At 33.9% G+C, this 24,481-nt stretch overlaps 1 protein-coding gene across 17 annotated transcripts in view; it reads right to left on the bottom strand.

Annotated features, from left to right (window-relative positions):
• Positions 1-7,288: 7,288 nt before the first annotated feature.
• Positions 7,289-24,481, bottom strand: part of LOC145668426 (bromodomain adjacent to zinc finger domain protein 2B-like) — a 403,232-nt gene continuing 386,039 nt past the window's right edge. For all 17 annotated transcript variants that reach the window (XM_081736246.1, XM_081736251.1, XM_081736248.1 and 14 more), the window contains 4 exons: positions 19,235-19,356; positions 15,514-15,655; positions 11,979-12,298; positions 7,289-8,930 (listed from right to left, as the gene is read on the bottom strand). In XM_081736246.1, the coding sequence (XP_081592372.1) occupies positions 8,780-8,930; positions 11,979-12,298; positions 15,514-15,655; positions 19,235-19,356 (735 nt within the window). In that variant the 3' untranslated portion in view covers positions 7,289-8,779. The remainder of the gene's footprint in view (positions 8,931-11,978; positions 12,299-15,513; positions 15,656-19,234; positions 19,357-24,481) is intronic.

The following is a 24,481-nucleotide window of genomic DNA, read 5'->3' as shown; positions in this document are numbered from 1 at the left end:
TTAACATCATCATCAGACACCAACATGAAATCCTAGCATTGTACGAACAAGACGTGAATCAGGTTGAACCGCACCAAGACAAGACATCCAGCCACACGGCGAAAACATCGCCGGAATTTTATTGCCATATGGAACAGTGGACCATTTTGCTTTCGAAATCCTCAAGCGCCGCCTGTCCCATCGTAAGTACCCACTATCACCGGTCTGTGGAAAGCCTATAAAAGTGGAGTGGGATGCAATACCGATAGTCCAGCTGCAACACAATATTCTACAATGGAAACACCGATGCTGAGCAATAGTCAATAGAGGTGGCCTGGACATCAAACACAACCGGTGGTAGTGGCACATTTAAATTCGGTTCAATATAAGCGGATCAAATTATATATATATATATATATATATATATATATATATATATATATATATATATATATATATATATATATATATATATACTCTTTATGGATGATAATATTGGTTTTAAATTGATAAAATAACATAACTAATGGATACCTAAAATGCAATCTTAAAAAAAAAAAATCGCTTCTATCAAAATAAATATACAATAGAAGATTCAAAACAATGTCTCCACCGCCATTTTATTTCAAATAATACTTTTCCATTGCAAACTTAATTATGGAGTTTAACGTCTTTTATATCCAAGAATCACTTTTCCACATAGTCCCTCCCTCCCTCCTCTCCGCATCCAGACAGTTATGCAGCATGCGAGAAGTTCTGCAGATCTGAAAGCATCATATAGCCTTTATCTATCTTACCAGAACATAACAAAAAATCTCTTATGATCTTGCCCATGGCTATTTGGTGTGCACATGTCCCTTTGAAATTGGGAGATAGGGCTAAATTCTTGCGGGGAGTTCCTGTGATTCGGTTCCCACATTAAGATCTTTGACGAGATCCAGCTCTAACAGAACTTCGGTGCTACAAGGGACATTGAACTTCAAACCAACAAATTTCCACGTATGGCACTTCATACTTGATCAGTATCGTTCCGAGTAATACTCTGCACAGTCTGTTCTAACCGCAAATTAGGATAAGGTAGCATTTGCTGAAATGCAGTGTTTAAGCATAACTTTGCTGAAAATTGTGAATACCTGGACTCTTGTTTACTGATTCTTGATAAAATTCAAGTACGTTTAGATCTGCTTTGACTCATCATTTTTCCGCACTTGCTTGTGTAAAGAACCGCCATGGTTACTTCTGCGATAAATTTTTAACGGACTGTTTTGTACGATCGGAGAAAATTAATAAATGAGTAGAAATGAAGTAAGTAGACAGATAAACGGTAATTTCACATTCCTGTACTTCACAATATATGGAATGGAACTTTCGTTTATTTTCACAGTACTTTAAAAAAAAATTAAAAACGACCAATTAAAATTTTAATTAAAATCGGTTGTCTTCTTAAAACGAAGATTCAATGATTTACCACGCATTTCCAAATCACAATGTACAACTCAAAAATAGAAGACAGGATCTGAATACTCTGATTTGGAAATGCTTGGTAAATCATTGCCTGGTCACTGGTAAATCAAGCAAGAAACAGGAATTAATGAATCAAGAGTCTGTCTGCTATTATGTCGAACAATTTTACTTTGGAGATGTTGAAATATTACGGGCATTTGAAGGAACTATATTATTCAAGCAGTGACAAGGAAAATGATTGAGTTTTTTCACCCTTTTCGTTCATAACACAATTCTATCTTCTAGTGAAAGTATATTAACTTCCCCTTGCTATTAATACTTAACATGATGTGAGTACAATCATAAGTTACACACAAATAACTATAAAAATTGGTTTTAGTTTTTAACAAACTCAAAATTTCGCGGAGCACCCTACAAACCTGAGCACAATCAGTGTAATAAGTAAAATAAAGACAGCAACAAGAGCTTTCCTTGAATAAAAAGTTTCCCTAAACAATTAGTTCTAGTTTTTTGGAATGTCTCAATTAGTTTCTAGAAGTCCCTACAACTGCAAGGTTGCAAGTGAATGCACTTCGTTACAAAAGAACTTGTCGGTGAAAAGCAACATGGTGATTATCTAAGGACACCTCTTACAGGAACAGGAAGCTTTTATACTTATATTGAGAAATGCTTCTTCCCCAAACCGGGATATCAAATATTTTTGTTTCATTTTCAGTTTGCAACCGAAAAACATGGACATCAAAGAATACAGAAGGCTGAGTAATGAATTGAGAAGAGAAACGGACAAAGCCAAAGAAAAGTACATGAAGATATGTGAAGAAATAATAGAACTTCAACGGTGCGACAGATATGATGTACCAGAAAGCACAAGAATTAGGAGGGAAAGTTAACAAAAGTATATGAACATTTGGCATCGAAAATCAACAAGGTAATGTAATCACTGACCATCAAAGAATCCTTAGAATTTGGGAGGAATACATAAAATATCTGTATGAACAGAAGAACCATCACACAGATATTGCGATCGAAGCAGAGGAAGAAGTGGATGATAAAAAAGGATCCAGTATATTGAAAAGTGAAGTAGTACAAGCAATCAAAGACATGCGAAGGAGAAAAGCCACTGGAGACGACGGCATACCAGTAAGATTTACTCAAGGGATTAGGAGACAATGCAATGAAAGTCCTGACTTTACTTATTAACAAGACCTATCTGAGTGGAGAATGGCCAAAGGATTTTCTTGATGTTATAAGGATTGCATTGCTCAAGAAAAAGCAAGCAACGAAGTGCAGCGATCACAGAACCATTAGCCTGATTTCCCACACTTGGAAAGATTACAGTGTATTGCACGCATACTGAACAGACGGCTGGAAAGTAAGATAGATGAAAGGTTCGAAGAAGATCAATTTGGATTCCGAAAAGGAAAAGACACAAGAGATGCTATTGGATTGGAGAGAATTATATCAAAAAGAATTCTTGATGTAAAGGAAAAGTTGTGTTTGTGCTTCATCGACTGGTGAAAAGATTTCGACCGGGTCAGTTGAACGAAACTTCTGAAAATACATAAAAGAAATTGGAGTCAACTAGAGAGATCGACGACTCATTCAAAACCTGTACATAGAACAACGAGTGAAGTTGCGCTTGAATGAAGAAGAAACCAATAGTGTGGAGATTGGAAGAGGAGTCAGACAAGGATGTACTATGTCGCCTCAATTATTCAACATATACAATGAAAGTTTAATGAAAGAAGCATTAATGGGAATTGGAGATTTCACGATTGGATGGCAGATCATTAACAAGATTAGGTATGCAGATGATACGGTTATAATAGCTAAAACCAGAGGACTACTAGAGATGATTGACAAAATAGTTGATACTGGAAAACTGTATGGAATAGATATCACTATCGAAAAGTCGAAAGTCATGAGAATATCCCGTGGAAACACGCCCTTACAGATCGGAGTAGAACAAAGAGAACTTGAAGAGGTCGATAATTTCAAGTATCTGGGAAGTATTTTGGTGCGAGACGCTTACTGCAGCAACGAGATCAGGTCAAGAATTGCCATAGCTAAAGAAGCATTCAACAAGAAAAGATCACTCCTAACTAGCAGGCTCAATATTGAACTTAAAAAGTTGGTCAAGTGCTATATATGGAGCATTGGACTATATGGTTCAGAAACTTGGACATTACGGAAGTTAGAGAAGAAATATTTGGAGAGCTTCGAAATGTGGTGTTGGAGGAAAATGGAGAAGATAAAATGGACAGAGAGAGCAACAAACGAAGATGTTTTAAAACGGATAGGAGAGAAGACGACACTTCTATCATGCATCCTTGATAGGAAGGCCAATTGGATTGGACACATCTTGCGAAGAAATTTCTTCTGCACATCGCCATAGAAAGAAAGATGGAAGGGAAGCGAGGAATAGGAAGAAGAATACAGCTGATTGACGATTTGAAAAACAGAAGAAAATATTTTGAGTTAAAAGCAGCAGCAGGATAGAGAAACGCGGAAGAACCATTTCCAGGCCCAAATCTAAATTGAAAGAAAAAATCCTCATTAGTTCCAGGAGCTGCCGAAAGATAGAATACTTTAATAATAATAATAATAATAATAATAATAATAATAATAATAATAATAATATCAACATCAGCTAGTATTAAATATATATTTGCTGTAAAGCGGTCACTTGAAAGAGCGTAAAATACCTCTTCTGTAGAAGATAAATACACGAGCAATCGACTTGTCATTTTATTCAGGTTCTCAATAGACTGAAATAGTGTGACGTCACATCCTTTTCGTTGTCATAGTGATCGTCATTTTATTTTCTAAATAACAAGTAGCTTAAATGAAGAACCTAAATGCAAAGCGAAAACAGTGATGAAATATTTCAGAATTGCAAACATTAAAGTGAATGGAATATTTCTTTTTAAATATTTCTAATTAATGAAACTATAAAACATATATATAGAAAGAGAAAACAAATGTACTCATCTTGTTCATAATCAGATATTAACCTTAAATAATTCTGGAAAATTTTTGATTCAGTAGTATAAGTATCATAATATTACATACGTGATCAGGACTAATGTTTTACAGTTGTTTAGAATATATGCTAAACCATTCATAATTGGATGTTTTCTTATTGTACTGTTTCTATTTTTTTAAAAAAACAGGGAATATAAGTTGATAGGGAATATAAGAAAAGATCTGATGTATATTCACGGGTGGTCTGGATTGAAAATTTCCGAAGGCTTGCTTTTTCCCCTTTCTTTTGTAATATTGTAGACATTAATACTGTGCACTTCCATTATCAAGAGTGGACATAAGAAAAGTAAATGCCCCAATAGAAAAAACATTGTTCTAAAAGATTTTTTTCTTTTAAAAATCGTATATTTTTAGCTTTCCTTGTGCCGACAGTTTATCAATTTGCAAATTAAAGAGTTTATATTGTGTATGATTGCTTCTTAAGGTGGATTACATGATGATGACTTTAATTTATTTGATTTCTGCTTTCAGAAATAAGTTCCGTAGATATCAGTCTTTCTTTATGAATTTTCTTGTTTTTATTCGGTTTCCTAAACGCATTTCCATATTCTAAATTTGTACCCTTTCCCACGAGCTTTATTAGTCGTTAAAACATTTCATACTTGTAAATAAATTTACAGCCGTTGTCCTTGTTTGTACTAGACTTTAAAATACACCATTCGCTTCACATGTTTGCATAGAAAAAAAAACATGGTGATCACCATGGTAACGTACAGGAAATGCAACACTATCTCAGTCTATTAAGACCTGGCACCAACGGGTACTTGTTCTGAATTCATACTCGGGAAGGACGGGGGCTTACGTCTTGGACTATCAGGTTATCTAAAAATTATTGAACCTTTTGGCCACGAGATGGCGTTAGTGTTCCAAATCTTAGAGTATATCAGTAGCAGTGCGTCAAACCTGACATCTTGACAGCTGACGCTAGTAGATGTACAAAAAATGGTGGAATTATCATAGACATCAGGTGTTGCGCTGTGAATATAAGGGAACTTTTCGCAGAACTGCGTCACATTTTACAATTTTATTTCAATGACGGCGCATATGCTGCGCAGGGCCGTGAAGAAATTCGTGCTGTGTATCGGCAAGATAAGTTACCAAAAGCAACAGCCAAATGATGATTCAGTCGCTTTCATTCCGAAAATTTCGATGTTCAAGATACTCCTTGCAGTGGGCGATCAACCATAGCAAAAGCGGATGATATTCTGGTAAAAGTCGAGCAAGACTGACAATATAAGGCATTGCCAATGACCTAAACATTCATCACACGACAGTATTAAACAATTTGGAGAAAGCTAGCTACAAGAAGAAGCTGCCCTTTGAGTGCTACACAATCTGACTCAAAAGCTTTCTATCTAGGAAAATCTACTGAAATGTAACGAACTCGAACCATTTCTGAAGCGTTTGATAACGTTGGATGAAAAGTGGATAACCTAAAACAACAATGTGTGATAAGAGTCGCGGTCGAAGCGACAAGATGCTCAACAGTCTGTGGCAAAGCTACACTAATGTCCAGGAAGGTTATGCTGTGCGTTTGGTCGGATTTCAAGGGTATCACGCATCACAAGCTGCTGCCACCGGGCAGAACAACAGACTCGGACCTGTACTGTCGACAATTAGCGCGCATGTACCTAAGAATGCAAAAGAACGTCCGAAACTAGTCAACACAAAGGGTGTCGTATACAATGCTAGACCGCATATTTCTTTAACAACCCATCAGAAATTCAGGTAACTTTCCTGGGAGTTTTTAATGCATTTACCGTATAGTCCGGACCTGGTAGGTCAGGCTACCATTTGTTTTAATTCTCTGCACTCCGTGAATGTTGTTGTTAGTTTCAAAAGAGGCTTGTAAAAGCATATATAATTTTTTTGATTAGAAACCACATAAGTTTTATAGCGACTGAACTATGGTGTTTCCAGAAAAATGGCAGATCATCGAACAAAATAGTGTGTGTGGGTTTCATAATTTAGTTTCAAATCACAATAAACGAATTCTCTAAACATTCAATACTTTTCAGACAACCTGATATATGAAAGAATGTGTGTGTGTCTGTCATCAGATTTTTGCATAGAAAGGAGTCATCTAGAGCCACCAAATTTTATATACGATTTTTTCGAAGCAGTTTTTTCGATTTTTGACTCAAAATTGGGAGATTTGGGGGGATAAAAATTATGCGAAAATTATATCATCTAGTGAACATAATGGATGTAAGGTAGGCAATGTAACATTTCTTCTAGTGTTTCGGGTTATATACCTTTCAGATCTTTGAATTTATTTCATTAACCTTATTCTTCCTGTACGAAGAACGAGTACTTCTGCTAGCATCAAGAAATAGGTTTTGTTTGAATAAGCTAAAAAATGTTCATTTTTGTTTTATATGCAATTATGTATAATAAAAAAGTAAATAAAGTTAACGTACCTTAGCGCATTTTGGTACTTGCTACTCCAAGGTAAAGTTTGTCTCATTAAAGACACCAGAGGTTTGCATAGATACCGAAATCAACAGCTTTTAAATGAAAATACCAAAATACGTAAAGGTATGTTGATTTCATTTACTTTAATCATGTTCTATTTTATTTTGACTGTCAAGTTGAGTATTACGTTTAAGTATTTTAACTGATTTCTCTAAAATAAGATTATTCCTACAGTAAAATCACAGTAAACACACATCATGTTAAAGTAATTTAGAAACTTTTTTTTTTTTTGCTTTGTGTATAAATAAATTTTAAAAAACTCAGAAATACAGAAACATACGTAAGCTCATATCATGAAACATCAGAAAGGAAAGTAAACGCAACATTTCATGAAGGCCTTAAGTAATTCATATATTAAATATATTACATTATACATATACTTAGCTATAAAGTACAACAAAAAGTCGTTCTTTTTTTTTTACTACTCATTACAGTTCGTATTTACTTAAAAGAAAAAATAAATATATACATCAAATTTCAAATAGTTCTTAATATAAAAAAAGACATTCATAACTTCGCATGTTAAAACTTTTTTTGTTCCCAATGGAGTATTTTTTTTAAATTTATTTGTTATCTTTTCTTATCGCTTAATAAAGTCCACCAATATGAACCTTCCACGAAATCACACAACACTCAAAATACTTCAGGCACAAAAATCCAGGTTGCAGAGACAACTTTCACACAAGTTCTATATTTTTTAAATCTTTCCTATTATCTGGTCAATGCATACCTGTACATCGTTATGTAGTTCATTTTATTTTTAGGTTCTTAAACAACATATTTATCTTTTCAAAAAGAATCATTAAGCCGATTAAGAGAGCCTCTCATTAAGAGAGCCTCTCTCTCTGTGTATTAATTGTTTATTCAATTCACAACATTTTAAGTACTCACAGAATGTGTACTTGTTTTGTATTGATACAGCCAAACAAATTATGTATAATTATTGTTGAAAACCAAAACAGCAAACAGTAAAGGATACGGAACACTAAGTAGTGTTAAATATCATGTTTATTAATTTTTTTTAAGCACTACTTAACCTTTACTTGTGCTTCACAACGAATTTGAACTAAATTTCAATATTTTTTCCCCATATTATTTACGATTATGAAACGGAATAAATATTCGCTTTTCTAAACCACTATCTTTTCCTCGACATTTTATTTTATTTTAAACATCATACATACAAACGTCGCAGAGGATAAGAAGGTGACGCCATTGAAGGGCCGGGTAACAAGAAGGAAATATACGCAACAAAACAAATTCTCTGAAAACACGTCACATATATCATTATACCTTCTATTTCTTTTTTTTTTAAATATATATAGTCTTCATTCTATAATATAGTCTTCACTTCTGAAAATAATCTTCGGTCTCTTCGAAAATTTTTCCTTTTGTATAAACTTTTTTTTTTCTTTTTCGTTTTTGGAATGAAGAATAATCCAACAGACACAAAAGAACTTATGCTAGAGAGCATTAAACACTGGCAAAATTTAATAATTTACAAGTTCTGACGGGAACCGAGCAAGGGAGGGAGTAAAATGACACTAAACACTGGCACACATTCATTGAGTTTAAACACACTCATTCACTTTCAGACTTCACTAAACTTATATTCTTTCGATTCTTTACTGAACTCATTAGTTTCTGAATAGTTCATCACAAGTTTTGTTTTATTTTACATATACAATAATAATAATAATAATTTCACACAATTTTATTCGTATAATCCTTGAGTTGGCAAGTTGTGCGGCGAGAGATTAAAAAAAAAAATCTTTTGAGGAAATCTGAGTTGAGGGGAGGAATAATGAAACTCTTTTTAATGGCTATTCAGTTCAGTCCATCGAGTTTCGAAGAAGGACCTCATGCTGTGTCCTGCCTTTCCTACGGGAGAATCATCTTCATTGAAAGTCTCGCAGTTATTAAAGATAAGTCGGACATCGGCACAAAAGTCTTCTCTTGATTTATATCTGAAAAAGAAAAAACAAATAATAAGGTTTTTGTTTTTTACACAGAAATATTCGCTAAAATCTAACACATTACCCAGTAGCAGCAACACAAGCTTCGTCGTCCCCCCCACCTCCTCCAACGAAAAATCGGATAGAGTTTCCAATTTTATCTTCTATTGTGTGAAATTCGTCATTTATATACTACAGTCACGACCAAACAGCGGCCCACAAATCAAAACGAAAAATATGTGAGAGATTTGCTTTTCAAACTCCGAGTGTAACAGAAAGAGTTTAGCTAGCCATCATAATATAACTGAATCGAGACTTGATTTTTTAATTGTGAAAATACTTTCTTGAATTTTTAATTACCAAACCCATATCGTTGGTACCGCGCTAAGTTTTTAGAAAATTGCAGATTTCATTAAGTTACATTCAAATGTTCGCAGCTCAGGTCCTAACTGACCTAGACATATGAAGAGGGCTCCCATATTTCTACACTAAAAAACGGGACATTCTATGAAAATTTGCATCATACTCGTAGTTATGTACATAGCAAGGTTTTATTATTATTGTTAGTGGGCCAGTACAACTAAAATTTCATTCTATTATCATTATATATCGCACGAAGAATATTAACTTATCATTTTGGAGGGAAACTGGGACATTTGAAGTCTCGAATTCTTTCAGGACAGAGAACAGATTAGGTAAATTCAGGACTGTACCGCCTAAACTAGAACGTTTGGGGGTCCTACATATGAAACAAGAAGTAGGATACATAGAGTAAGACGAAGACTCAGAAAATGTATTACTTTCGCACATTTAGCGAACGGTAATCTCCGAGATGGGGACAAGGAAAATGGCCGCAAAGTTTAGTTTTTATTTTCTCCTGGTCCGCAATGGATTACAAATTGGTCGTCACTGATGTAGCACATTGATTAATCTCTGAAGCATTCGCCCTACGGAACCCCATCGCCGTCATTGGCTATACCGATCAACAGATTACACATGATATTGTGAATTTATTATTTATATATTTTTTTCTGAAGCATTTGTACTGCAGGGCCCTATACTATCACTGACTTTTGGCACAAAATTCTACACTCTAAAACACGACACACTTCCTCTATCATTAATTTTGATTCTCAACGGTTTATGCCAGGCGTATTAAACTATCTCTAAACTAATATATACTGTAAAACTGCTTCTATAAAATTAATTTAAATTGCTGTATTTTTTAATATGAAAGCAGCAAGTACTGAAAATGCAACTAATGAACGTTTATAGTTGCAATACATCCTTCATAGGGCGAATTACATTGTATCCTGAAAACGTTACGTTTTTTATAGATTTAGAAGCCAAACTACTCAACAACTAGACCTTTTTCGAAAGTATAGATTATTTTACTAGATTCTTTTTCCTCATTATTACTTCTGTTTGAAAAATTGTGTGCGTAAAATGAAAGAACAACCAAATTCACTGAATTCAAAAGGGAGAGAGTCAAATCTTTGGCTCTCTGTTATAATTCAGAGTACGTTGTCTAATTATGTCTGGACATTTTATATAATGCAAACTGCAGGTGAAGAAAGTATCAATGACGTCAAAATCCTACCTAATCAGAAATTAAAGGTCAAAAATCTAAGTATCCATTTATTATTATTATTATTATTATTATTTTAAGTATACCTAGTCTTGCGTAGCGATGTTAGGATGAGATTCGAAAAAGTATTTCTGGTTTTTGTTATATAGTATTATATCCAATCTAACACCGATTTCTTTTACTTGTACACCAACCTTCTTAACAATAAAGACTTATTTGGGGCAAACAAACTACTGAGTAAAGTAACAGCTATACAGAGATTATTCTGCAGCTGAACTCCTGGTTTACTTCGAAAGTCTTAAAGAACAGATTTCGTTACTTTCATGAAGCTATCACTTAAGGCTTCAACAACAGAACATCGTCATACAGCGCAAGTGATTGCACTTCAATTACCAAGCTATAGTTCTACATGTGGAATCAAGGAACGCAGCCTGACAACACGTGTTACGTGAGGAAATATGGAACATCAAGAAAACCCTCAGTCTACACCTTATTTAAAGCGGTATTGGATTCCTGGTAAGCAGAGAGTTTTGACAAATGTGGATTTTATGAACAGTTTTGCATTCCTGTTAGCCACAGAAAGAAAATGCAATGAAAACAGCGTTAAAGGAGTTGCAAAAAATCAGAAAATCGTTGTGACTTGATCTTTAATCTGTAATTTGTGACTGACGTTAGCTATAACCACGATGTCATTGATACTTTTGCTACCAAATTTGTACGTCAAATTAATGTTACCAGACAGTCCCCAAATTTATTAGAGAGGCTTTATTAAAGGCAAATTTCAAAAGTGATTCCTGATTCATTGACAAGAAAGAAAACCTGTTAACTTTATATCAAATGTTTTAGGTTTCATTCATGCCACACAAGGGCCCAAAATGGCCATGGTTTCTTCTTACCTAACATCTTAAAAATAAAACATCTATACACTATACAAAGCAGTTCGACTTAATCGATTTCTTTAATCTTCCCTTCCTTATTTACCAATTTCTACGTTATTCATCCTCCTATCACTCACCACCTAATTTCATTTCTCATTACTGACGATGTCTACAGAAGAAGAAAAATTCTAGTGGTGACCAAAATTTTAATTTCGAGGACCTAGTCATATATTTCGTTGATCGTCTGCATATCGTAATACATGATTGTTTAGAAGGCTAGAAGCAATACACTAAAAATTTTAGACAAACACTAAAAATTAGATTTATCCTTGGATAGCTCATTGACGATAAACAAAGACAATTATAAGAAAAATAAACGAGAAAAAGGAAGAGAGAAGTTTGGTTGTCGATTGTGACACTGTCAGCCACTGTGGCTGTTGTGCTGAAAAACATAGGGGTCAATTAGTATTTGTTGTTCATATGCTAGAGATAACAACAAAATAAAAACTCTGAAAAATCTTGCTTTACAGCAACCTTTTCAAAAACAGAAATAAAATAATATTAAATGTTATAACTAGAAAAGAAAGAACTTACACTCCATCCTGCAGTTTCTTCTTAATAGTACTGAGATCCATAGGATTTTTGATAATCTTTCGATACGTTGGGAACTGCTTTGTGTTGACTGGAAGCAAAAATGGCCACGCTTCATCATGAGCTTCTAAATCCTCTAGAATAGTTTTACACGGCGTCAGATCTTTAGCTATTTTTTTCCTCTCCTTTTTGGGAGGTGGGGAGGGAGTCACTTCTTCCTGAGCTGTTGAACCGCCTTCCGATTCGCTCATTTTGGGTCGACGACCTCTTTTCTTCGGCTGTTTTGCCTGACAACCTGGACAGATCCACTTTCCTCGAGGAACCTACAATCGAACAAGGGGATACGATACAGTACTGATACAAATACACAGAAGTAAAAATAATAAAATACTTTACCTTATTAATTATAATCCACTTCAATATTTCGTTTCCTTTTAAATCGCTGGAAACATAATCAGGCTTCCATCAAGGCAAAAATGAAACGATATACGAGGAGAATACTGAAAGTCGTGAGCAATATGTTTTTACAACTGTAACCTTTAGTTGTAAGTGAAACCAAGTATATCATCTCAATCTACAGACATTTCTTTCTTTCTTTCTTTCTTTCCTTCCAGACGTTGACGCTGTTTATTGCTAGCACGTGACCACAGGCAGGATTTCCAAAATGGCGAGCAACGATGTTTCGTTTCGATAGCGTGCTGTGATTGAATCCATTGTTAAAAAGGACCAACCTGCTTCTGAAATTCACCGCAAATTGCAGCGTGCCTATGGACGTGTGTGCATGGGTGCTAGCAGTGTTGGGAGGTGGGTGAAACATTTTAAGGATGGAAACAAGAGTATCGAATATAAGCCTCGAAGCAGGCGCACTCGAACTGCCTCCACGGAATGCAACAAGGTAAGGTTTGATGATCTGATTAGGGGAGATAGGCGTATCATTGTAAATGAAATCGCTGCAAAACTTGTGTTGGACATAGTGCGGTGCAAGAAATGATTCACAGCTTAGGTTATCGGAAAATTTGTGCTCGTTGGATCCCACGTTTATTAACCGAGGACCACAAACGTCAGAGACTAACCATTGCCCAAATCCTTCTTCAGCGATTTCGACATGAAGGTGATGACTTCTTGACGAGTATTGTGACTGGAGATGAAAGCTGGTTCCATCATTATGAACCTGAAACAAAACTACAGAGTATGGAATGGCACCACTCGAATTCGTCACCGAAGAAGAAAGCGAAGACAGTGCAATCGGTAGGGAAAGTTATGGGAAGCGTCTTCTGGGATACACAGGGTTGCATACTGGTTGACTTTCTTGAGCCTGGACAAACCATAAATTCTGCCCGCTACATCCAGACAGTTTTCAAGTTCCGTCGTGCCCAGCGTGATAAACGTCCTGGAAAGATCATCTTACAACAGGATAATGCACGTTTGCATACTGCACGTGCCACTATGGAGCAGATCAAGAGATTTGGGTGGGAAGCACTTCCACATCTTATAACCCCGACATGGCACCCTCCGACTACCATCTTTTTGGTTTTGTGAAGGAACAGATGCGAGGCCATCGCTACGAGACACTGGAGGATATTCGGCAAGCAGTGCGTCAGTGTCTACGGGCAGCTGAAACGGAATTCTATCGCAAGGGTATTTTCAAACTTGCAAAACGATGGGAAAAATGTGTGCAAAAAAGGGAGACTACGTGGAAAAGTGAAAGAAAGGTCTGTAAATTGAGATTATATATTTGGTTTCACTTACAAATAAAGATTACGGTTGTGAGAAAATGTTGCTCACGACTTTCAGTATGCTCCTCATACATATTGTAGTGCACTGTAATTAATACAATACTTCAACAGGTAAATATTCTAATATAGAAAAGCTTATAATGCATTTTTTAAAACATTTTAAGCAAATATTATGGCATTTATGTTAATATCGATATTATAGCTGTCCTTTACTGTCTAACTATCTCCTTTAGCCTGAAAGGTACAATCGTGAGACATAAAACTGGAAATCTCTTTTAATTTCTTTACTGTTTAACTGGTATATATTACACAATAATATACGCGTTCACAAGCGCATTTATTTTGGTAGTAATCGGATGACGTGACAAATTTATACGCAATGTTTTTGCTTTAAATTAAAGCACAAGGTTGCCAAGTGAACTTTGGGGTGGACAAACACCGTGTGCGTGGTTTTCCTCGGGGTTCTCCCGTTTTCTCCCACTTTCTTCATTCCACCATTTCATTCATTACTCATCATCACAGTCTCCTTTAGCCTCACCGGCATAATCGTGGGACGTAAAACTCAAAGATTTCATTTCATTTTTTTAAAGCACAAGGTTATATAAAATTGCAATTAAAGATAATAAAAGTAAAAACTTTGTACTCATTGAACCATCCAAATGTTAAAACGGTGTACCAACGCTACGTTTCGATGATCTCTTGTGATCTTTACCACGCGTATGCTCTTAGGAAGAAATTATGTTGCTAGTAGAACTACACATTTTTTTTATATATCAGTATCTTCCATTGTGCAGAAAAAAAATGCTAATGTTTCCTTGAGCCGATGATATTAATACTTCTTGTTAAAAACCACTAGTTCCACTTCTTATATTCACTTTAGAAACACTGCCAATACCTATGTTATATTAACGTACTTTATAATAATACTTCTTCTATGTTATTATATATATAACTTATAAGGTTTCGAGCCAACAAGTAGTATTACAATATAATAATAATATAAAAAAGGTAATTCTACTAGCAGCATATTCCTTCCTTAAAGAAACACATGATTACATCGTAAAAGAAGGTGAATAATATTTTAACAAATAAATGAAACAGCACGACTAAACAAGGTAAGTACACTATTTGAAGAAAGAAAGAAAAATAACCCTCCAAATTCGTGTTGTGGCATTAATTTGTTTAAACACACTTTTCTGGTATTTTAAAGAGAATATTCTATTCAGAAGAAGGTTTCTTGAATTTCTCGAGGGCAGAAGTATTAGTTAATGGATCTATAACTAGAATACAGTCTTTATTTATTCAGGTTTCAAATACTCGTCTTTCTCCCAGAGATGATGATACTTTCATTATCTTCGAAGACTGTGTATGATGCTTATTCTGCCTCAAATATTTATACGATCCTGGATCGAGGAAGAGGAATGGCATTTATTTGACAAGGAAGTATGTTAAAAAAACTAAGAATCATATTTAGAACCAATTAGAAGATGATAATTATGGAATGTCTTGAAATGTAAATTAAAGAAAAATCTTGTACACTTAATATGACAGGAAGGGAAAGTTTGACTCTTTATACAATCTTTACGCACCACTTCTAACCTACTTTTTGTCTTTTCATCTCTGATAATAAAGTTTGCAAAATATCTGAAAAATACCTAAAATAAATAAATAAATAACCTAAAGAAATTGGACTAAATCATCGGGAGACTTTACAATGGAATTCTCCCGATAATTCTTCACCTAAAACTACAAAATTCTAATAACGTTTATGTATTTAAGTACAGAAGTTTTCTCCACGTTACCTTGTTGATAGGTGGTTGTAAACAGTCTGTGTGATACGCGCGTGGACACTGATCACACAATACAAGATTTTTGCCGACCTTTTTACCACAAACAATGCAATTTCTCTCTCCTGTGGCCTTGTTCAAACATTCGTAACAATACCTAAAACAAGAGATAACACTGTTAGTAAACAAAATGTATTCTGTTTAAAAATATGTTTGCAGCATTGAGATTAAAAATAAGCAAGTTTATTTCTGTACGTTGCAATCTACGAAATCCAGCACTTCAATTGAATTTGGTAAACCACTATCTACTACATGATATTAATATACACAGAGTAATATTTACATTTTTTAAATTAATTAATTACAAAAATTCGCTTAAGTTCAACAGTTCCTAAAAAAATAAAATCATATTATCTACTGTAGCTAGTTTCTCATTATTCATTTAATCAACATAAAACATCAAATATAAGAGATCCTTATACAAAAGTTAATCGGAATATAGTCCGTTTGAATTTGTCAAAACGGTTATTATATTTGTGTTTTCACAATTTATTTTTTTCTATGATAACTCATTTAAAAATTCAAGTAAAAAATTACGTTTAATATTGTCAACCATGCACTGGATCGACTACTTTGAAACAACACATAACGATATGTACAATCCTGTTCAAGATAACCTGATCACTCACCCCTTCTTTAAAATGACCTATTCTTGCAACTGTGAGTGGGAAGTTTAAAATTCTGACTTTAAATAAAGTATTCTATTCATCAAAGATGATTCACATTTGTTTACTTCAATTCTACCTACGAATAAGAACACAATAAATGACCAATTTTCTTGAACAAGATTGTACCTAATACGCCACGCCCAAAATTCACTATGGGCAGAGTCGGATTTCCATGTTTTGCGCCCATGAGCCCTAGCGAAATTGCAGCCCCTAACCACACCAATCGCATCGCTTTCCAAAAATTCCATTCTCCTGGATCTACTTCCTAAAATATTACTTTTACATTTGCTACTAAATTATAATTATCGCTATTACTAGTTATTACCGTTCTTATTTCTTATTACTCATTTTATGTAATATATTTTAATTCCTACATCTGGCCAGCATTTGGAGTAGATTCTTTAAAACTTGCCTGGCTTCTGCCTAACCTATTCAACATTACATGGTGTAAAAGACGGAAAAATATAAAACAATCTTATGTGATATAAAGAGTATAGTATTGTACCTAAAAATTTGCAAAATAATGTTGCTGAAACTTTTGTGTATCAAAACTATTTATGTCTTACTTTGACATTGGCAAAATCATTAATAACGTCATCAAAATCAAGTTTAACAGTAAAGTCATTTTCGATGGCTAAAACAGCTAGATGAACCAGTCTCTTCTGGAAAAGAGTAGATCTCAGATAGGTTTTGATTCTTGACAGTGTGGAAAATGATCTTTCCGCTGCACAGTTAGTTGCTGGTGTACATAAAAACACTTTAAGGCAAATACTTATGTTAGGATGTAAGTCCTGAAGACTTTTCGATATGAGAAATCGGTTAAGTTGCGATAGTGACATTTCTTCAGCACTTCCCAACTTCTCTTGAGCTAAAAGTCCTTTTAAATGAAGGACTCAGCAACAAACGAAGATTCCTTGATGTCAGCTGCATATACTTTCTGTAGAGAAGTCGCTGCTGTGGTGATTTCTTCGGCACTCAAGTTGCATAGATTTAAGAAGGAAAATCTGCTGAGAAATTCATTGTAGACCGCTATTCTCTTATTCAATTCGGAAAAACCTTTTCAGTGACCGTAACAAAAGTTTCTTGAAGACGGTGATCTGGGTTTTCTATACCCTTTTCTTCTTCTGATTCAGATGATTCTAATTTATCAAAGAATTTCTTCCTTTTTCTTAATCTTTTAGGCCTCTTTCCTATGCATTCACCATCAGTTTCAAGAACAGTCTGGACTGTCTTTAGTTTTTTCTCACCATCCATCTTATAGAACTTAAACATACCTTTCAGTTCATCCACAAATGTAATGAGAGATGTGTACAGACTCACGACTGTAGCTACGGTCATATTATGAGATTGTACCTTTTCACATACAGAATTAAATCTACTGAGAATGTCTCCAAATAAAGCTGCCATAAACGAAGTTTCAGGAGAAACAAGTTTTCTTGAAAACCCTTTAGCTTTGGTCTTTGTTTTTCATTTTCATCTTGACTGAGAATCCTACACTTGAGAGTTTCTGTAATTGCCCCAAAATCTCTGTTGAAGCTTTTGCATGCATCTTCCCCGGCGGGCCATCTTGTTATGCTCAGTGGTTTGATAGAAATGTTCTTACCGTCAGGCCTGAAAAATGATTCCTTTTTAAGAGCTGTGTTTTAAATAAATGTAACTGACTTTTCTTTCCGAAGCAAAAACGGTGCTAATGTAGGCCATACTGCTTCAAACCGAGCGAAATAGCTCTGTTGGTAGAGCGTTGAGTTCGCATTTGGAAGGTTGTGGGTTGATCTTCACCGTCGACATTCTGTCATTTTTCCTATTTCTTTCCCTTGTTGTTATATATCCAGTGTAAAATGGCTGTATCTGATATTTGTTGAATAAATAAATACACGCCAATTTGCGAAAGCACGAGTGTCGAGTTGCCTATTGTCGCCCTTTTTAGCAGATCTACCATAATAACAACTGACTTACGACAATATTTGCTACGACTAATCTGCTACAATATTATTGTAGTCACGACCATAAAAAATTTTAAAAAAAATGGCTTTCGCTTATTTTATTGAGTCGTTGGTGAAATATGTATTTTAGAGTTTTATCGTTTTCTAATATATTTTTTTTTTAATTTGCTGCCCTGGTCCTGCGCCCATGTGGCCCATGCCTAAATCCGGCCCTAACTCTGGGGCATATGTATACTTAAAAAAAAAGTTTATGACATAGAATTCCACAAAGACATTTAAAAATTAGTGGTATTTTTTTTTAATTAGATGCTGCTAATATCATGCAGTATATGGAAACTTATCATTTGCGGCCAGTGTCCTGCTCGTGATGATAAAGTTCTTATGCCGATGATGAGCATCTTTGAAATAACTTCCTTTTGAAATGTTTTCTAAAACTCCACTAAACGATTTTAAAGCATCGTTCAAAGAAATCACTCTGAGAAATATTTGATGAATACAAAAAGTACAGCTGTTGTGTAGCACAGACTCGTACCTATTTATCTAGTAAATATACCAACACAAATTCACAAATTTCGGAAGAATTTTTCTTACTTTATAATCGAAGGAAAAATACATATGAAGCATCAGTAAATGGAACATACTGATGATTTTTCCAATTATGTAACTGTGAACTACCCTTATTTTAAAACCTTCATTCATGCTTTGAGCATGAAAATGAGGTTTGATTCAATACAATGATCGGATGTTTGTCCTCTATCCAAACACAGTATAAGTGCAAAAAAAATAAGCAACACAGAAATATTTGATTGCATTACTGTATTTCTGTCGTAGAGCATCCGTCTTGTAAGCTTGACACAGAATTTTCATCCTCAATATCCAGCGATCAAGCGATCATGATGTCTGCTTTTCAACTACAAGTTTACTTATTTCAAAAAAATAGAGAATGTACATGATTGCATATTCTGGAAATTGACACAAATGCCATCTTTTACCAGTGCAAAAAAGAAAAGAGCGTAACGCTATGCAAGTAGACGACTTCAAAACGAAACAAATATCAGTACTTACCAATCACCGTCTGGTATATGTTCCATCTTTGGTTTGAAACAATATGTATGATATCCTTTATCACAACCATCACATAATAATAATTTATCCTCGTTGTCTCCGCTATGGCAGAATTGGCAGTTCTACAGTACAAATCAAATTAAAATTAGCAAATTATTTATATGATATGAGATCCACACACATTTCCACTGCCAAAAGAATGTATTTTTTAAAAAATAGCATTGTTGTTTTACTCTAATTTTTTAAATATATAAAATAACATTATGGAACAATTATTATGTATATATCGATCGGAGTTTTCCCTATTAACACCAACTAATTTTGATATCAACCCAGATAAAGGAGATAGGACTCCCTTGTGGCGAGATGGTTAACGTTATCACTGTTGGAGTGGGTGGTATGATTCAATTTCCGGTAAGAGCTCATATCGTTCAAATCAAATTGAAATCAATGTTTAGGACCAATGAAAATAATTTTAGGACTTAAAATAATGTTTACTATTTTTTTCTCTGTATATTTTTAAAGAATAATTTCAAAATTGAAATTTATTAATACATTACTGCACACACGAACTGTTATTTAGATCATCCCCTTCCCTTCTCTCGTAAATACTAAAGGAATATGCTATAGTATTTGGTTACAGAGAAATATCCTGTACAACCTAACTTTTGGCATAATTGAATTTAATTTGTATTACTACTGGAAAATACTTGGACCAATCTACAATATACAGCGGCACAATTTAAAAAACAACCAAATAAATAAATCCCCAAGTTCAAACATTTTCTTAACAGGTCAAGACGAGAAAGTTTTATTCTGACTTAAAAGAAGATCGAGATTGCATGTTTCTAACATGAATGAAATCAGAAAAAATCTATTTATAATCAATTGAACGACTACAGAATGAATTTGTCACATAAACTAGAACCTTCCTTTTTAAATTTTAAAATTTTTAATATGTATCTATAAGTCCACGATTGTATATATTTTATATATTGATAATTTAGTAATGATAAATCTAATTTTGATGTAAATATGTTTGATATTTTAATTAAAATAAGCCCATATCGTAATATTCGTTATTCAAGTAATTTTAAAAACACTAGCTTCTTTCTCTGTACTTGCATCCAAGATCCACCAATATCTAACAGCGGAAGTCATTTGGTTAGAAGTTTACTCTTAGAACAGGATGGGGAAGTCAAGATCTTTATTTGATAACTACCCTAGGAATGCCATGATAGAATTATTATTATTATTATTTTTTAATGTTCTTGTTAATTGTTCCATAATTAAGGTTAGCAAATTTTCTTACTAGTCGTTCTAATATAGAGATACATTCTACTTGGCAGTTTACTGGAAATTGTGGTAATGACAGCATGGTGTTTAAATGTAATAAATGTTCAATCACTGCTAAAAGTTCAAAATTTTGTTTTCCAAGATGAGGTAATTAAACAGCTGCCTATTTTTAGTAAGTTAATCCTTTAGTTATCAATGCTCATTTTGTTTCTTTAGTGATGGCTAAATGGCGGCCAGCAAGTATGCTTCATCCGGCTCGTAGAAAAAAAATTCAACTCGACGCGAACGGAAGGACTGTAATTGGCCATCGTGTTTTAAATGTAAAAATATTTTCTTTTGGTTACCAAGCCTATTCTTTAAGGTAAAAACGTTGGTACCAGAGCTATTCTTTACAAAATTAGATTTTATAGAGCTATTAGACACATGAATTAATAATAATAATAAATAATAATAATATAAAAAATATAGGAGGATACTCAAAATACAACAAAGATTGAGAAAATCTATGACTTACGCACATTCGATGAACTGTTGCCCCAAGAAGAAAAGAAAAATGACTCCAAAGTATTGTTCTTATTTTGTTCTGACCCGAAGGATATGATAAATTGGCCATCACCGCTTTGGTACAACTGTCTTTTACCGCTTTTGTCGGTAACATCATTATCTGAATATTAGATCAAAAATGAAAATGAAATCTTTCAGTTTACGTCCCACGATTATGACCTGTACCCAAAAAGGGACCCCGATGATGAGAATGAACGAAACAGTGGAATTAAGGAAGTAAGAAAACCTTGAGAAATCCATCCACACGATGTCTGTCCACCAGAAAGCTCATCTGACACAAACTGGGATCGAACCACAAACCGAACACTAGATCAAGTTTATAATAGAAACTTCAACTATGTAGAACTCATTTTTTTTCATTCTCTCTCGCTGAAAAAACTAAATACGGACTTCCTTTAGCAAGAAGGGATGTTTTTCTTGTAGACAATATTATTTCCAGTTACACAGTTCACTATTACCCCTACAGCCGCTATACTACTAAAAGGAGTTAGTACCGTAATCTAGATCCGACCTAATTGCAGCTCATGGGGTGAGTTACATCAATAAATATTACAATTTTATCGTTATAAGTTTAGGGGATAAATTTATCTAACGTCCGTGTTTAAACATAACAGTAGGATATTAGGAAAGATTTCTTCGTAAGTTCGTAGCGATAAAACTGTAACTTTTACCAATGTGACCTTCCTCACGAACCGCCACTTTCCAAGATATTTTATTCCAATACTGACATAAAATATTTAATCCTATTCTACTATAAAGTGTCTCTTCTACGTAATAAATGAAACGGCCCTTTTTATGGAAAAGTACATCTTGCGGAAATAAATTGGAAACCAAAGTGGAAAAACAGAGCTTCTTAAGCAATGACAATGTGTAATTCAAATGTAGTGAATTGAAAAAAAAGAATCACAATGCGTTTATCTTCGCACATTTCTATTCTGCAATATGCATATTCGGACAAGAAGAATGTGAAGACTGCATTGTAAAAGTTACGCTTCCAAAATATTACGCCTCTTTCTTTGAAAATCCCTGTACTTTCATTCGTTGGTAGTACTCTATTGAACTACTCTCTCAAGGGCGTGAATACATAAACTTTTGAAAGGAAGGTCATATGAAAATGACATATAATTTCTATTCACATTTGCGGTTGTAACAACTGATTATTTTTTAAATTACATTTAACGAAAGCACCATATCAAGGCTACGGACAACAAACAGTTAATGTATGGTCAGTATTTCGGCTGTCATCCCTGCAATTTCTGGCTTTCTAGAACGGGACTGGATATCTAGAACTGTGAGCAAAAAATTAAGAGTACGCACTGAAGCACTGTTTATCTTTTTGATAGTGCGAAAAGAAAGAAAAAAAACTGAACTCTACGCTTAGATTACAAATAAGCCAATCAGAGTACAAGTCTCAGTCAGAAACATAAACGCAGTCTCGTGTAATTTATGACTGATATTACGTAATGAAAGTGTCTAATTTTTTACTGTCAGATCTATTTTAAGGTAATACACGGAGGTTACTCTTTCATCCATACAACACACACTAGGAAGAAACAGCGAAGAGTCTGTCTTTTCTTGGAGATATTGGGATTCGTCAGTTAAAACCCTTATTAGAGTTACTTACTGAAAGTTTGAAACCTAAGCCTAAGAGTTTCTGAATATCGAGAATCATGCTCTAATAATACCGACGTTGTAGCCCTAACAAGCACAATGTTCCATACTCCCCAGTTACACGAGAGTTAATTGTAAAGAATATATCATTAACAATAAAAATTCAACCCACGATTTGAAGAGTACAGGAATATCAGAATTAACTTTCGACGTAATGTTCGGCAAATGAGAACAGTATTACGAAAGAGGTTTTTGCTACTTATATCTCATAAATTGAGCATGAACATTGAAAACTACGGATTAACACTGCAACTGTTTCAAAGTCCTTGAAGTTTAACAGCACACCTGGCTACTGAAACAGCAGTATATTAGTAGAGAAAGAACTGTTGATCAGTTAACAGCTCCGGAACGGTCTTCCTACAAAAGAATTCTGCTGTTCAAAAGATGAAACTGTCTGTACTACTGACTCTATGTTAAAAGAAGGCTGTGAAATAAAGCCATTGAATTTATCATTCTTGTGTATTATTACTACTGTGCAATATATTGTTATAGTGAATAGTCTACTTAGAACATACGCATTAGTTTAAATGGCATTCAACTACTCAAATACTGTACTATATACGCATACTATATATATATATAATATTAAAATAAAAACCAAGCAACTGTCTCCTTTACGGTATTCAGTAATGATAATTTATCGCGTTTATAACGTACACATAGCGCGATATGTGCTATGAATACTCTTGTTATTTCAGTAATTTACATATAGTTATTTTTGTTAACAATTCATATATTTTTTAAAACATTTCCTTACTTCGAAAACTGGTAATAATTATCTGTACAAAACCGAAAACTTTCTTTTCTTTCCTTCTGAGTACTTGTGTTGAGTGGAACTCGAAGCTGCAATTATGACGGAGGAGACAACATAAAACATGAAATAAAAATAGTGAAATTGTTTGCCTACATATTCTGGAAATGATCAATGAGATAAAGCAACGAACATTAACTTAAAATGTGTCTAAAATTATCTATTAACTATTTTCAATTTATGTACTGACATTTTATTGTAAACTTTTAATGATTAATTACTTTATTACTTATAATGACAAGAGTAATAACTAGACCAGAATATAAAATATTTAATTTTAAGTAAATAAAAGGGATTGACGATTACTATTTGCAGAGGTATCAGAAATGACATAATAGCAAATTTATGGTGCGCAGGGAACAACATCGATAGAATACAACGCAAATAAAAACAAACATACAGAACAGAAATAAGTATTATTAATGAAAACAAATATAGACGTATATATGAATAGAAATAATAAAGAAAATTTAATGAAACGATAAAAACAATGTAAGCAACAACTAAGCTGTCTGCTCTTCTCAACGTGCTAAGGTTCATTTTAATCTTTTTTATACTGGCAAAGAAGAGAAGAAGTGGAAAACTAAGAAAGAAGAAAAAAATAAAGAAATTACGATTTCACAGTTTTAAAGTACTTTTATAAAACTTTAACATGACAAATTCAAAGTAAAATCTTACTTATAAACAGAGACAATTGCTATGATTTTTTTTCGTTTAACATTACAAATATATGCACCATGCTTCTCTGGCTTGAAAAATGTTAATTTTGTTAAAACTATATTGTAGCAAAGGGAATCATAATATTACAGCATGCCTGAGAGATTAAGGAACAAACATTAATATTAGTACTACTGAGCACTCTGTGACATTAAGATATATTTACTTAAAAGAGTATCGTAAGCAAA

Source organism: Thermobia domestica, chromosome 13, assembly GCF_964235325.1.
Source record: "Thermobia domestica chromosome 13, izTheDome1.hap1.1, whole genome shotgun sequence".
Taxonomy (NCBI): domain Eukaryota; kingdom Metazoa; phylum Arthropoda; class Insecta; order Zygentoma; family Lepismatidae; genus Thermobia; species Thermobia domestica.
This window is presented reverse-complemented; position numbering and strand designations above follow the sequence as displayed.